This window comes from Aquila chrysaetos, chromosome 10 (genome assembly GCF_900496995.4).
Source record: "Aquila chrysaetos chrysaetos chromosome 10, bAquChr1.4, whole genome shotgun sequence".
NCBI classification, from domain to species: Eukaryota; Metazoa; Chordata; class Aves; order Accipitriformes; family Accipitridae; genus Aquila; species Aquila chrysaetos.
The window spans coordinates 10,712,574-10,729,258 of record NC_044013.1 but is presented as its reverse complement, the minus strand read 5'-3'; the positions used below and the strand labels follow the sequence as shown (position 1 = coordinate 10,729,258).

Here is a 16,685-nt window from a genome sequence, read left to right as displayed (position 1 = left end):
GCGGCTGCGGTGCGTCTTGTGGGTCACTGGAAGTGAAACCCACGAAAGCCGGAGTCTGTCCCAGGCCTGTCCTGCCCCAGCTGCCCCTGGCGATTTGCGGTTGTATGGCCGTCGCTGCTCAAACCTCCTCCGGCCCTTGCTGTTGCCATGCGAGCAGCTCCCCCAGGTGTGCAGGCGCGGGGGTTATTTGTGCAAAAGCTACCAGTGAAGTGGAAGTGAATCCTTTCTGTTGCCCCATTAATTCTAATCTCCGTTACAGCAAAGCCAGGAAAAAAATGAGGGGGCTGATTGATGTGACAGTTCCCTTTAAATGACAAAAAAGCATCCTGGCAGATTCGGCTGTCGTGATGCATGCCCACATTTTCATGCGCTGGGTAGCTACAGCTTATCCTCCCAATTATGTACCAGCTTTGTGGATAAAAAACAAAAGCAATTCTGCTACCGGCAGCTGTATATTGTGTGGTTGCAGATCTTCTGCTTTACTATTTCCCCTTGGCTACTCCTGGGCACGAGGCACAGCCAGAGTGGCCTGGGCAGCCACAGTAGTGATCACCCAGAATAGAACCTGTGCAAGGGAAAAGAGTAGGTTGGAAATGGTCTCTATGGCAACAGATGAATAGTCTTTGGAAAAGGAGATGCAGGAAAGAATTTAGGCTGAAAATACCTCATTCTATCAGTGAGACAAGCCTGTAATCCTTGTCTGGGCAATTTTAAATAAGCTGTTTCCTCTCATCTGGCATTCTGCTATTGAAGCATGAAATCCAGATTGTAGCCTTAGCAGCAAGAAATGCCCACACATATAATTACTGAAGTTGTCTTGTTCTAGATGAAAATGCAATGCTATTTTTTTTCCCCCACTGTGATTATATTTGGTACTTCCAAGTCACAGTAACTTGGAAATGGTAAGGATGTATAAGCAGCTAGAACAGATTAGCTTTCTTTCTGAAACTGTATAAAGCTTTGTTGTATTTTTGAAGCTTCATTCTATTTGGTGGTCTCTATTCGATCCACTCTCCTTAATGGGGCCGCTTCAAATATACTTAGCATTTGAGCATTTTATCAAATATGTATGAGCCTCAGGTTCAGTTCAGCAATGGAACTTCCTGTCTGCTACATTAACTTAACTTTGTAACACAATTTTTGTTTCATTACCTTAACAAAAGTTAAAATTTCCAGAAAGGAATAAGGAAACCCAAGCTCCTGTCTCTTGCTGCCTGATTTTCTCCCCCTCCCCCTCAGATATACAAGGACTGAAAGTTATGCTTGCTCTGTTCTGTTGAATTGCATTCACTCACCACCTAAAGGTCCAACAGATCAAGCTCAGATAGTTATGATGTCCTCTCATTTGCTTGACTCCAGCGTTTCCCATGGCAGAGACTGTTTTTCACTAGCCTCACCAGTGCTTCTCAAATGTGGCCCATAGAAACTGTTAGTCTAATAGAAACTGGCATAGAAAGACCAGTTTAGCTTTAAAATGCTAATCATTTGGTGCATGCTGGATTTATTATTATGTAAGACTATTTAAGACTATTTATTTTAATTTATAAAGCTATACAACCCATGATGTGTTGGTATTTGAAAGAAGTAGTACACCATCGGCAGATGCCTCATTACTGATACTGGTTGAAGGCAACCTTCTTTATTCTCATCATAGCTAGGTCTTCCAGCCACACTTGAACCCTAGTGTCTTCCAAGTACCTCAGGTCTAGTTTCATAACTAGTACAAATAGATCCAGCTGCTCAGTGAAATGATCCCATTCATTGCACTACTACTACAGCAGACAGGAGGCAGAAGCAGGAGCATGTCGTGGGATGGGTAGGGAGGTGAAGACTGCATCTTTTGGTGGCAGGGCAGTTTTTCATCAGCTTGAGCTGACCTAAATGGGGAGCCTGGTCTCCTTCGTTCCTAGTCTCCTTATGCCAGCATTTGCAGGGGTACAACCATGGAATGAGGGTTCAAGAGCTCATCTGGCAGAAAACCAACGTGTCAGGTGTTAGGGACAGTAGCAGGGCAGGAGAATTGATTAGGGGGAGGACATCTATCTTTATAAATTGCTCTGCCTGCTGCCCTGGAGACCTGCCCATGCTTGCATCAATCTGGACCTTCAGCCAGTTGACATTAATGCTTCCTGAGAGATGAGCTTGTTTTTTTTTATGACACTGAAAGTGGACAAGTAGCTTCCTTAAAATAAACTACATAGAGTTTAGGAAGTAAGCTGACCCTAAAAATTACAGGATCACTGTCCAACAGCTCTGTCCAAAATTTGGGCTTTGTTTTAAAAGAGGAAAGATGGTAGAAACTGTTGAAAGAAGTGAATGCAGTAGAAATAGGTATATACATATTTTCTTAAGTTTAAGAGCAAACATTTATCTAATAACTTTCAGCATTGGAAGACTTCTGTCAGAATTATGTAAGCAACACAGACCAGACTGAAACCAGCAGTTTTCACTGTCCAAGCTGCGTAAACAAGAGAAGGTTCAATGCAAGACGGCAGGAATGTTGAAAGGTATGAACTGGCTTTTTTTTATGAAGAGATAGTAACTAGGACAGCATTCAGCTCAGCTCAGGAAAGAGTGACTGAGGGATATGATCACTGTATGGAAAGTCATGGCTAAGATGGATACTGCAAATAGGGAATTATTCATTCCTTCTCAAGATGCAGGAACCAGAGGCCTGACATTGAACTATATCAGGCTTCAGATTTAAAACCAAAAGAAGTATTTTTTTTTCACACAATGCATATTTAAATTGCAAATCTTGTTGCTACCAAACTTTGTGGCTGTCAAAATTATAAATAGATTCATAAAACAACTAGACAGATTCATGAAGAAATGGAGTATTAAATATGATCAGGCAAATGCAAACTTATGCTCAGAAAGTCCGTGAACCGCAGATCACTGCAATCTGAAAGGGGAATACAGGAGAGGGACTCTCTCTTTAAGTGGCCTGTTTCATACACTCTTTCCTAAGGGTATATTAGTGGTCCTACTCACAGATGGGCTATTGCCCCAGTCTGTGTCAGGAGAGTTGTTCTGGAGCACAGACAGTGAATGATTGATGTAAATGATGGTGATAAAAAGGTTTGTGATGGGGAAGGAAGAAAGGGAGAGGAGCAGAGAGCTTTGCTAAAACTAGTGTCTTCAGTGGCCTCTTTTCCTTCAGAATGGATGTTAGAAGCAGCTGTGCTCCTTTTCAAGTAAAGTAGCTGAAACAGCATCTGAAGCAAAGCAGGTCAGGCTTTGCAAAGCTTAGGCAAGAGGCTAAGCATGAAGGCAGAGACCTTGGCATTGCTGGGGGACGCGTGTGCGGGAGAAAAAGTGTACATGCAAGTTTTAGCAGAGAAGCCCAGATTTGTCACAGGAACTGACTGAGAGGACAGTGGAAAGCCAAGAACAGCCAGAGAAACAGTAGCACTGTGACCCTCTTAAAAGCTAAGAAAGAGCACTGTTGACTGAACTGTTTTAAAAACAGCAAAAGTAAGAAAACTTGGAATTTGGAGTGGTATTTTCCTTTACTACATGATTGATGTTAGAGAAAGGAAACAGCACTCTGTGTGCCTTCTTTGTAGGTATGCATCAAAGAAGTATCTGACTCATTTACCAGTTTCTTCTAATGGAAATGCACTGCAGATCTGAAGTCCTGCCATAACCAGTCAGAAGTGGTGACAGTGTAATTACCTTTCCTGATTGTGCCAACAATGTTAGAGTTCTTCCCAGTGAGTAATAAAGCCCCAGCCTTTGATATGGGGATCAGACAGTCTGTAGACAAAAGTTAAGGGAGGAAGAGGTATGATACCAAAGTAGTTTGTTTGCAAAAGAAGAGAATTGGGACAGGGATTCTAAACTTTTCTGTTATTCCATCAGTGTCCCTTTTTTCTGGTATAAAAGTGTCTTCAGATGCACTCTGTACACCAGAAGGTTGTGAACTTGTTCTGGAAAGAGATTTTCCTGAAAAACTGAGTGGGTAAGCCTATAAAGGTTGTGTAGGACTGGGAAAATGGAGATAATCAATACAGTGAAGAAGATAGGCTAGTTTCATGGATGGATCTCATTTTGATCTTTAACAGCCCTTCAGTCTCCATTGGCTGAAAGTTTTTCAGTGACACAAGAAAGAGATATATGGCTACATAAGATGAAAAAGAAGGAAAGATTACATTATTCTCTCTATATTTTTTGCTGCAAGAGTTTCCCCTTCCATCTGGCCAGGCCATAGGATCTTGTAAACATTTTTTGTTTGCAGTGTGCAATTTACTGTTGATTAAAATTGCTTACAATGTGTTGGCCTCAGCTGTTTGATTCAGGATCTAATAAATGGCTGGTGATTTGTCAGGCTGTCACTCTATGGAGAAATCAAATTCTTTTGCCTGTTGGCCATCATTTTAATAGTGGAATCATGGTGTTCGTACAGCCCCCAGCCCTGCTTTCTGGTGAGAACCTGGCTCATGCCTGAAATGCAAGTCACCATCCTCTGTACCTCTAACACATGTATATCAGCAAGGGCTTTTGTCCTTCAGAGGGGAGTTCTGTATTTGTCGTAAAAGTGCTGGTTCAATTTCACAAATATTTACAGCACTGGAAATTGTTACCATCACAGCAATGGACTAAGTTGCTTCAGCATCTCTGAGCCATTCCTCGAGTGACAGGCACAGGGCTTTCATTTCTCTCTGTCTCCAAGAGATCCCTATAGTCCAGGTTCCTGTTTTTCCCCTCTCAACTTGGGTCTGGAACTGTGGATCATCAGAACTTTTGCAGTATTTCTGACTTGGTTGAGTCCCTGTGGCTCTTCCATTTGGGAATTTGTAATGGCAATACACACTATGAACAGCAGCCTTTTTTAATGCAGGCACCACTGAATCTTGGCAGTGTAAAGAAATCATCCTGTGACTGGTAAGACTAGTGAAGTTTGCTATCCCATGGCTGTGTTCTGCAGCCCAAACCTTCACACCAAAACAACCCAAATTTCCCCCTTTTGTTCGTTATAACTCACATTGTAGGACAGCACCCTCAACTCTGACTGAATCCTATGCAACCCACCCCACAGTATAAGCTGGGCAGGGAGCAGCCACAAAACATAATTATTCAGTCCCTATTGCATCCTTTGTGCCTTCAGGCTTTGTACACCTTGCTAATTTTCAGTGAACCTGTAAGAACTAATTTCCGTCTCCTGGATTGGATTGCAATTGACCAAAGCTTCAAAAGTTATTGAAGGTATAGTGGAAAACTGGAAAGCAGACTAACATAGCAAGAACAAATAATAAGAGAAAAATTATCTTAAAGTAGCAAATGTACATGTGCCTGCAGTTACTGATGCTGAATAACAATGTTGGTATAGGAGCATATGGTCTTAAAATAACTGAGAATGAATTTAGCTAGAAATAAGACAAAGGCTCTTAGCTATCCTTGATGTGTGTGAACAGCCTTGCTGTAGGAGTAGTGAGAGCAAACCATCTACTCTGCTTTTCAGTGGAGTTTAATTCGTTTATGAATGGGATTATACAGTGTCTCTGCCTGCAGAAAAAAATAAAAAATCTGTTAAGTGCCTGGAAATACGATGCCTTTTCTAGTCCCATGTTCCTACCTGCAATCTGTGACCCTCCAAGAGCAAAATAAAGCATCCCAGATCTTTCAGACCCCTCCAAAGGTTATGTCTGGGTGTCAGTCTGCTTCCCATATGCTTTTTTTTCCTGATGATGACATCTCTTCCCTGGTTGAGGGAATCCTTTTAACATTAGTAAAGGTCTTTACAGCTTGAACTTTACTGCCCAGATGGGCAGTAAAAAGGATCTCAGAAAAAAATGGCTTTTGCTTTAATCCCAAAATGTTGGCAGGTGGGTGGCTCTGAAGTCATCCTCCTCACTTGTTTTCAGGCAGACTTGCTGTTAAACTAACTCAACAGAAGTATGCAAGAAACCTCTCAGCACAGTTGGTCAATCGTCCAAAAATGAGGACAACAGTACAGATACTCAGACTGGCTTGTAGGTCAGCCAGCTGATTATAGGATTTTCCCATCACGGAGGTAGATAAAGCCTTTTGCAACACCAGGACTGATGCACTAATTGTGCTGTAAGATCCAATGAGCCCATGGGGGTATTTTACAGCTCCAGCTTTGTGTACACGTTATCATGTTCTTTGGCATGTCTGGAAAGGTGAACCCAAGCAAAATCCTATGGATGCGTAGGGAAATCTGGAATCAGAGCTGAATCCATTCTGCGGGAATAGAGCAGATCTTGCAGGCAGTGCGCCCTTCTCTATTTCTTCATTTTTAGATGTGTAATAAATTTTCCCTGTTTCCAGAAGTATCTTGGGTGGAGCTTCAGGTAGGCTTTAAAGGAGGAGGTGCAAAGAGGGAATGGAGACATACAAGTCTCTGGCATGCCCTGCCTTTTCGCACTTTCTTGCCTGCCTCACTTTTCCTGTTCTTAGATCCCAGCTGGGGTCTGTAGCCGGGAGGGTTGATGAAGCTTTCCTGTAGCTCAGCAGCCAGTTGCCCTGTGGCAGCTACACATCTGTGCAAGGCTCAGCTGTGTCCCTGACACCCAGGGGCAGCTGCTCCCCACAAACCTGCTCTGGCCCACTGATGTCCACCAGTGCCTGTCCACGGGCACAGCTGATCTCTGTGGCCATGATCACAGGTGAGTCCTGCCCAGCACCCAGGGCTAATTAATTCACCTTTCTTGTACAAGTGCAGCTGGAGAGGGTCCTGTGGGCTCAGCCACACCAGGATCCCAGGGATTCTGTCCATGCAGGAGGGCAACAAAGCCTCTGGCCACAACACCCCTAAAAAGCCTACTGACCCCCTCCATGTATGCAGCAGCCCTGTTTGTCAGGCAAGGCCTAATAGAGGGGGTGGGAGGAAGGTCTCTGGGGACATTGGGGGTTCCGCTTAGGGACAGCCTGCATCTGGGTCCCAGAGGCCAAGGGGGAGCACTGGAGGCTGTGGGTGGGTTGTTCTCAACTCCCAGGCACGCTGGTGAAGAGAGCGTTGCAGAGCAGCTGCTGCTGTTACAGCTCTCCTGCCAGCTCCACTCCTCCCGATGCCATTCCTACCTCCAGGATTTTTCCCTGACTCACAGCATCACTATCCAAAAGTCTCCCTGGAGGAAGGTATCTGCCTGCTGGTTTGTCTCTTTATCCTTTGCCTCATCCGCGGGAGAAGGGAGAAAAAAAGCCATAAACAATCAACTCGCCTGCTGCTTTTTCCTTTTTTATTTCCCCCCTCCTGCTCCCTTCCTGTTGTCAAGGGGGGTAAAATCCTCTTTCGGAAGGAGCTTTTCTAGCTCCATGCATGGACGGCAGCAAATTGGAAGAGGTGAGCAGCCGGCAGAAGATGTGAGAGCTGGAAGGGCCGTGCCGTGGGAGTGGTCCTCGCTTTGTGTGCAAGCGAGGCAGTGAGTGTGCAGCCTCCCACTCTGAGTGCATCTTTTTTTGGATGCTGTGCAGTTCCCTGTGTGAAATGCTTTTTTGGTTAAAAGAGGAAGAGATGTCACATCAGGAGCTCACTCAGCGACTGACTACAGTTATCACCCATGTGGGTAAGACATCTTTATTTTTCTTCTCACTACATTTGTGTAGATTTGGGGGCCCTATTCCCCCAGGAGGTGCTGATGCTCTGCACAGGCAGGAAGCCTTTGTGTGACAATATCACACCTGTGCATGAAATAGGACCCATCAGCAGATTGCAAACGCATGGCTTTCGGCAATTAGACAGCCTTTTACTGATGGTTTGGTTTGTTTTTCAAGCATGCAGTTCTTCGAAAAGCAGAAAAAATAAGAGCAGAGAGTGTCCTACCTGTGAACTGATCTGTGTAAAATACCCAAGCGCAGTCCTCCTTGCAGGGAGCTGGTATAGAAAAGGGCATGATGGAAGGATGCTAGAGCAACAGCAGTGCTAATGTGCTTTGCATTTGTTTGTGATACTAGAATAGCAGCCCATTCTCAGAGAGTCTTTTTTATTGCTATTGCTGTTTCAAGGTTTCTGGAAGGTGCTAGGACAGGATCCCAAAAGCTCTTCTCCATGCCAGGCTTGGTTTTACTGTTTGCTAACCTTCAAATGCTAATGAATACAGGTAAGGCCCTATACTCTGCACTGGCATCCTTGTAAGTCTAAGCTGGCTACCCACTTGCTGGCATTGGTGACCAAACTACAAGGAACCAAATAACCTGAAACTAGCAAGACAGTAGGAGATGCTGGTCATTAAAATATCAGCTGAGAAAAGCTTTTAGGACCCTCTTTTGTTACATACAATTGAGTTAAAGCAGATTGTGGCTGTGTTGCATCATGTAAAAAGAATATTTTTAATTGAATTGCATGGGAGCAAATTTTATAGCTGTCAGTGTTTGTAATGGATTGTGTGTTGTGAATGCCAAAGATGTTGCACAGCTTCCTGAAATGCCTTTGCCATTGACTTTGCTCAGTCTATATATGAAACAGTGTGATCAAAAGGTGGCTTTTGGACAATATACAATTAAGATTTTAGACCAAAATTCTTCTTGGGTTTGATATTAGCTGTAGCAGCTGAACTAAGTTTAAGAAAGCAAATGCAGTTGGTAGCTTGCCTAAAGAAATAGCACAAAAGCAGATTTAAACTGAATAAAATACTTAAGACCAGGTCCCATCTCTCCAAGCTCTTCTCCAGGGGTCAGTCTTGGTGCTGCTGGTAACCTCAGCAGGGGCTTGGTATGGGAGAGAGAGTATGATTGCCAGGAGAGCTTGGAGCATCAGCCTCTTTGACCCAGTGATGCCAACATGAGTTGCTTTGCAATTGTACAAATTCAGATTGACACAAAGTCACGTGAATTCACATTTTTATTATGAAGATTTGGGATTCAATATGAGGCACATTTAATTCTTTTAGGAAGAGTATTTCAGTGGAGCCGAAGAGATTTGTGCATCTCCTGGTTTTCCTGTTAGACTCAATACAGGTCCCTATCATCCATATTGAGGACCCCCCTTGATGTCAGGAGGGATTTGTTAGAGGTAACATAGCATTATGTTAGCATTTAGCAATGTAAGAAATCATCCTAGACTCTAGAAGGATGTTGATAAACCTTTCCCCTGTTCCCTGACAAATAGGTTTCTGGGTCATGTGGCTGAGGCTAGAGAGTCTCATTGGTTTCCTGGAGGTCAACCAGCAGGTCAGTCCTAGGGAGAGGAATGAAGCTCACAGATCTTGGGCTTTTTCCATTTCACACTGAAGCAAGAGCCTAGTTCACCAGCTTCCAACAGGGAAGGATAATCCCACCATTTTCCCAGCCATTCAAGACCTAGAAATCAGACCCTACTTGTGGAGTCTGCCTGCGTTTTTGTAGACAGTGCACATGTTTTTATCAAATCATGGAACTAGAAAAAGCAGCTGTGCAAAAATGGAAGCAAGTAATGTTAAAAAAAATTGTTAGTGGCTGAAGGAAGAACATTTTTTCCAAACCCACTGGTGATGTGCCATGTTTATGAATCACACCTTGTAACATGAGTTGCCTTAGCTGAATCAGCAGTAGGTTATTGAAACAGTAATTCCTGGGCGACTGCAGGGGTCTCTTTAAAGTTCATTGGGAATATTTACAGCTCAAACAAGTGAAAGGGCTCTGATCCTTAGCAAACTGAGGGGATCCCTTGCCATGAACATGCTTTATAGTGTTTACTATTTTTACAACATCTATCACCCTCATATTACCACTTGGACTGATAGCATTCAACCTGTCTAGAATGTAGCCAGCTCTTGGGACCACAGCAATCCAGCAATCAGCTCACCCAATATCAGGAGGGAAGAAACTTATTCACAAAATTTGCAAAAAGCCAAACAAGAACTTTATGAGAGCATTGAAAAGAAAGACCTTTATATTTCCAATAAAACCTTTATGGGATCATTTCAGTCTGTGTGAAGTAGATGACACACCATTTTATTTTTAATGTGTCAATAAGAGTGTCACAAACATAGTTAATTGCCTGGAGCTGAACTTATCTGTCCTGGGCAGAAGCTTTGACCCCTCATTAGCTGACTCATGTTGTGTTAGACAGTTCTTGTGCTTGTAAAAAAAGCCTCTTATCCTGCTACAGACTTCATACATATAGCTATCTGCTTCATCCAGGTTAAAATCAAAGCATTGAAGTTACTTACCTACTCCACAGTAGCTATCTTAACTTGGTACTTTTCTAGTACCATGCATCCTGCCCTGTAGCACATCTTTACACAGCATCAGACAATAGAGGACCAAATTAGATCTCTTAAATAGCCCTGTGCTCCCTCAGCCTCTCTGGGATTATTCCTGATTGCCCTGGTGTGGGTGAGGTAATGGGGCCACCACAGGTGTCTAGGACAGGAGTAGTTTGTGAATGCTAGCAGGCTTTCTGCTTGCTATCCAAGATTTAGCATAAAATGTTACCCAATCTTGTTACCAAAACTGCGTCAAGATTCTTTTTTTAATTTAACCTACTTTCATTAAACTTGATTGTTGGGAGGTGTTGGGGAAACACTCATCTCTTTTGAAATAAGTGTGTCCTTTGGGTAGGTGGGCAAGTGGCAGCTCTTCTGTGATGGGGAGGAAAGAAGCTTTTCTGGGTGACATGCCTGGTGCTGACAGCAGGATTGTTTGCATGTGGGAATGGTACAGCTCTTCCAGCTTGTGAAACCCACCAGAACATGCTTTTGTGCACTCACTACCCACCCACACTTGGCAGTTGGTTCCCAGAAGTCCGATGCTAGCTTTGCTGTGTGTGGGCAATCTTCTGTGCACAGTTACGCACAGAAGCACCTCCACCCAGTGCCCCATTTTCCACAGATTTTTATTCTTAAAATGATTTTATAATAAGATGGAGCTGCCAGAACCAATGTCAGCTGTCTCAAAAGGAAACAACAGAGCTTGGCTCCTCTCTGTTACCAGTAAAGAATTCCACAGCACATTAGAGGCAGGGTTTTCTTAGAGGCTCCCCTTAACTTCCAGTTAAGTTGTAAGAGCTTCTCACATCTTCAGATGACAACTGGATCCAGATGAGCTGTCTGTCAGTGTCCCTGGTAGGGGAGGCACTGATGTGAAATTGCAGAAAGCAGTACATTGCACAAATTATGTATACAAGAAAACATACATTAATGTCAGCTTTCCTCTGGTTTTACACACCATATTCATTTTTATGAATAGAAAAAAGAGCTTAAGCAACTTGATGGAGATCAAAAGGAAAGTCAGTGGTATGACTTGATTTAGGATGGACATCTCAGGACTTACACAATCTCTTAAAATTCCTATTAACCATGGTGGGTCAATTCCTACCACTCTTGGCTTAAGCGCCAGCTCTGAGGAGTGGTGTAAAATATCTGTGTGTGTGAAGAGAAGCTGTGCTACAATCTGGGGCAGGAAGTGAGGGATGATACTGCATCCACTTGACTGTTTGAGAGGAATTTAGGTCAGCAGAATGGAATAACCCGAGCTGGCTCTTGTCCGAGGCCAATGGCTTAGCATCACAAGTCACAGAATCTGTTTTATGCTGCAAAGCCACAAATAATCTAATATGTCACAGCTGGATAGATGATTGCAATGTTTCAGATCTGTGTCTGTGTACAGCAAGGACACTCAAAAGAGATTTTTTTTAAGAAATTAGCTTCCAAGGTACCATATCAAATAGGCCTTCTGCTACTTCTATGCAAAGGCTTATATCAAGGCAATGGAAATTCCCCTGCCTGCAACAGAAAATTCTGCCCTTTGTTTTAGAGCATTCATGCATTTCAGAAACTCTTTTTGAACCACTGATTCTTTGGCTCTGTCCTACTTTCAGTTTTCTGGTGATCAGCAAGGGGCGACTGGTCTTTTCTACCAATGACAGTGCACCCGGTCTCCTTACCCCAAAGTAAGATACAGGCATGGGATGTACATCTATCACTGCATTCCCAATGAAACAGGACAATAGAAAACTGCAGAAATGTGTTTGCTAAATTTGCTTGGGATCTCATGTTAATGAGAAGTGGTAGTTTGGAGCTCCTTTCCCCATTAACCTACTTCTATTAAAAAATTGACTTTCTGTGATCACGTTATCTGCATCTTTCTCTCTGTATCCCAATAAAGCTTTTGAACTGTTGGCCAATTTCTACCAAATTTGGTGAAGTGACAAAGGTCGTAAAATATTAAGTTCATGCAAAATATGAGAATAGTGACTGAAGAGAAAAGAAAGATGCAATTGGTGAAGAAAACGCTAATAAGCTCATTCTATTAGACCTCAGAGAATCCACATGGGAAAGTGGAACGGGGGAAAGGAGAGGTAATAACAATTTATCTTTTTTAATTTCTCAGCTTAAAAAACCTACTTGTTTACATTTTTGTTCCTAGATTGTGGTTATTAATTTTACCCCATTCTATATGGCTTATTCTGTGCAGCTGTTTCACTTCAAACTGTTTAATAAGGAACTGTTTAAAAGTGTTTTGCTAATCCTGCAAAGTTTGTGCCTATAAAAAGTAGAAATCAAGCTTTCACAGAAATCTATGAAAAATGTGCAGATGTGCCTAGTGCACTCTCCAAAATGTAGAATATTACAAGTAACACATGGTATTTGTATAAAGCCCACATTCTAACCTGGTTTGTCAAGGCATGATCAGAAATAAAGACCATTAAGACACTGTTATGAGTTGGGGATCCAGAACACTAGTTTGTCTTTGTCTCAAGGCAAAGTATTTATGTGATAGTTTGGCCATGTGTTTAGGGAGACAAAGGTGACTAGAGAGCTTCCCACAACCAGTAGAAATGGTGGTCTGCACTAAGGCTGCTTCTGTTTCAGGAAAGAACAGCTTGGAGGTATTTCTCTTCTACATTCCATCTTTTATTTTAGCTGAATACTGTTTCATATGGGATGTGACTCTAACTCTACCATCCTTAACAGAATTGAAGAGAAAGTTAGAAAAATCCTGCAATATCCAGGTGTGTTACCAATAAACATTTCTCTTACAGCAACATGCAGTAAGCAAAGCCATGCAGAGCCCCACAGAACTGAAAGGCTGCTTACAGCCCTAGCTGTTTTCTCATTTATTGATAACCTTTCCAAAACTGGCTTTTAAACCCTGAGCTTTCATTCTCAAGCTAGTAAGAGACCAGAATGTTGGGGAGAAAAGGGAATAGGAGTAGCTACAATCCACCATCTGCTTGCTGCAGGGTTTTCACACTTTCTACTTATGCATTTTGTGATGGCAACTGTTGGAGACAGGGTACTAGGCTGGATGCAACTGAGGTGTGATCCAATCTGTCAATCTGTAGGCCACTGTCTGTTTCGAAAGCCTCCACATTGCTGCTGTTAAATCTAAAGCTACAGCAGTCTCTGTCTGTCCTTTATTTTCCAGCCTACCTCAGTAATGGCTTGTAGGTGTTTGTTTCTTGGAGGGAATGGAGTTTTTAACATGGGAGTAAATTGTTGAAAGAAAGTCAGGTAGCAGAATCTGAGTTTTGCTGTTAGTACTGGTAGTGCCCATGGTCCCTTCCACATCTATGCATGCCGGGCACTGGGTCCTGTGCATCCTTAGAGAGCTCTGCTGGGCTCTGTAGTTTGTCTGTTGGTGCCTGGAAAGTAGTTGGAACTCAAACAAATTATTCTAAGATGCATGTTTCAGTTGCAAGCAAGTCTATATGTCTGATGTTTGGGTCAGCTCTTCTCATCACTTTCCTGAACCCACCTCTGTCTCAGGACTGTTATTTCAGAGTGTTAGCCCTCTATGGCAGTTTTAATACAGCAGAAAGCAGGAATTTCTGACTTCCAGAGCAGGCATTTACAAACACTATGTGGTGGTTTTCTGTTGGGTTTAGGTTTTTTGCTTTGTTCGGGTTTTGTCGGTTTTTGGGTTTTGAGTTTTTTTGGGGGGTGGGGGGCAGGTTGGTTATTACATAATAATTAAAAAAAAGAAGAATGGGCTAGCTTAGGTCACAAACAAGTGAAAAACGACTTCTTGCAGCATCATTCAATGAGCTATTCAGACTGTGGCACTTCCCCTTCTCATCTTAAACACTCCAGAGCAAGCCCAGGGTACCTGGAAGGAGGAGGCGAGGGGACTCTCCAGGGGAAAGCAAGTATAGGAGGTTTCCTCCTGTGTGAGGTCTCTGGATCAGGCACAATGAAAGGTGCTGGTGCTGACAGAAGTCATTGCTTGCTAACAGTTCTGACCATTCTACACTGCTAAGTCCCAAGATTAAGAAGAAAATGGGGCCAAAAGGAGGTGGAGAGGATCCCCTGTCTGTTCCCATCTCTGTGGCAGAGGAAGCTCAGATGGTCTCACTGGTAATTAAACTGAGCTGACATCTATCACAATTCCTGGCAGCTCATTAAATACAAGGGCCTTTTTCCACCTCTTGCCTCATCTTTTATTTAATTCCTTTTCTCGCCTTCCATATGTGCCTGAATCCCAGAGATCCCCTGAGAGGACATCTCCCTGGGGGAAACAGGTTCAGCACTTGGGAAGATACTTGCAGCACCAGACCATCTCAGTGAATAGAGAATAAGCTAAACAATTTCGTTGCTGTTACTCCTTTCCCCCTTCTTCCGCACCATGTTTGAGGCCTCTCTTAGCCCCTGAGGAATGACTCAGCATTCAATCTAGGATGAACTTTTCTGGGTGAGGCTTGGATGACTGCTAAAATCATTTTGACAGCACAGTGTCTGGTACATGATACTAGCCCTGTTTGTATATTTTCTCCTGGTTTTCAGTGCTGGGCTTGTGTTCAAGCATTTGGGAGAACATAAACCATAAATGTTTTGTGTTAATGCTGATGTGTTTTAGCCCACTGACTGAGCCTCTTGTACCTCACTTTAGAGTTCAGCACAGTTACATGTGGATTTCCCCAGGTGGTCAGTGGGTCAGTGACTGGGAGAAATCCGAGTTCTGTACAAAGCTGCCTGCTCCTGCTCACATGAGAAAATGCTGGAGAATGATGTGAAAGGGATAACATGGCACATGGATCATTATTAGTTAGTCAGCTTTGGTGACTCACACTAACCAGTGCAGCAGGCACGGCCCAGAATTGAAAGCGAGGAGCAAGAGGGAGACTGGGTGAACAAACAGCCAACTCTTACATGCATAGATGAAAAAACATCACTTATAAATACCTTAAGTGATCTGTAAATCATGGCATGGAGGGAAGTACTGCTCTGAGAGCAGAAACTGTAAATAAAAGCTTGTGAGTTTAGTGGAGGAAAGGACAGCAGTGTCCACTTTGGCATAGGGACAGATGTTTAGGGGACAATTGGGTTGAGATCACAGTATCTTCAAGATCCACTGTCATGTAAGTACAACATAGATAACGTCTGTGAGTCCAAAGACATAACTGCCTCTGAGGAATGATTGAGCTCATGTACTGCAAGAGAGCCATGTCCAGCATGTGAACTCAGGCTGGTATAAGTCTGAAGCAATAGCATTTATTCAAGGGTAAAATACATTTGTATGCACCCCCTTCTTGTCATTTGCAGTGCAGCATTACAGAAGGCTGATGCCTTTTCAGCAGAGGCCTGCAAATAATTCAGGATTAATGAATAGTCCTTTATCCTGTTTTCTATTAGAATATTCCTTGCAGTGTAGTAGGGAAGCACTGAACTGAGACAGACAATCCCAAACTGTAGTGGACCCTAGCATTTAGTTTACAAAGCTGCTGTGTTCTGTCTTCATCTTTTCCAGGCATTGAAGGGACCTGACAGTACAGAACAATATCCCAGACAATATGGCCAAAGGAAGGACAGGCTACCAGGATCAAATATCCATGCTGTCATGAAATGATTGTCTATTTTGTTTACATGCGCACAATAGCTCAAAAACAGCTTTGCACCTGCTGTGCGTTGTATTTGGAGTATTCTTGAAAATGCATTGTTCCAAAATCACTGCTGTCATGAAATTTGAGTCCTGAATCCTTTAGGCAGTCAAGAGCTAAACAAGCACGGCCAAAGCACTGATTCTCCATGCCTTCATAGAGATGCACTACCACTTATTTCAATATCATACCCTGCCTGCCTCAAAGTTGGATTGTGCCCATGGTTTGGCTCTGGTATAAGGTACTGCTCTCTAGTGCCTTCCTGATTTGAGGACACAGGGGCTTGTTTGGCACCTCAAGTCAGCCAGCCCAGCCCTCCCTTGCACTGGCAGAGCTTCCTTGATTCCAGAGCTACATGAATGCAACAGAGATGAAGTTCCCTGAGGACTCCATCGCAGTAAGTGCAGGAGTATTACAGGGAATGCAAGGCTGACTCTCTGGAAGCTTAAACAGAGATACAAAGGTCCTTTTTGGGATGTTAGTCCAGCTTTTGATTTTAAAAGTCACTGATTCCTTACTTGGATTACTCAAACATGGGAGTAAATGTTAAATTGCTACAGAAGCCAAAATCCTTTGAAACGTTGCAAAAAGGTGATGGGGAATGATCTCTCATCAACATTACAACAGAGTGGCTCTGATCCAGAAAGGTGCAAAGAGCTCTTTATTTCTCTGTGAATAAATGGGGAACTGCTGGCACTCAGCACTCTGCAGGACCAGATGTGTTTGTGTGAGTGTACTCAGCTGTAGCTGACCCAGCTATAGCCCCTGCTGCAAACAGGTTTAAGAGGCAGCACAGTGCAGGCACTGCCTTGGGAGATGAGACTTATGACCTACTGTCAGAATTTTCCTGAGTTCATTTGGGGATCTTGGGTCAGTTCCTGTAAGAGCTCAAGGAAAGCCAAGCTGAGAGGATCTAGAGTCA

At 43.2% G+C, this 16,685-nt stretch overlaps 1 protein-coding gene across 2 annotated transcripts in view; it reads left to right on the top strand.

The window, feature by feature from the left end:
* Positions 1 to 7,046: 7,046 nt before the first annotated feature.
* MCF2L2 (MCF.2 cell line derived transforming sequence-like 2) overlaps positions 7,047 to 16,685 on the top strand; it is a 188,637-nt gene continuing 178,998 nt past the window's right edge. For both annotated transcript variants that reach the window (XM_030027109.1, XM_030027096.1), the window contains exon 1: positions 7,047 to 7,532. In XM_030027109.1, coding sequence (XP_029882969.1) covers positions 7,430 to 7,532 — 103 coding nt within the window. In that variant the 5' untranslated portion in view covers positions 7,047 to 7,429. The remainder of the gene's footprint in view (positions 7,533 to 16,685) is intronic.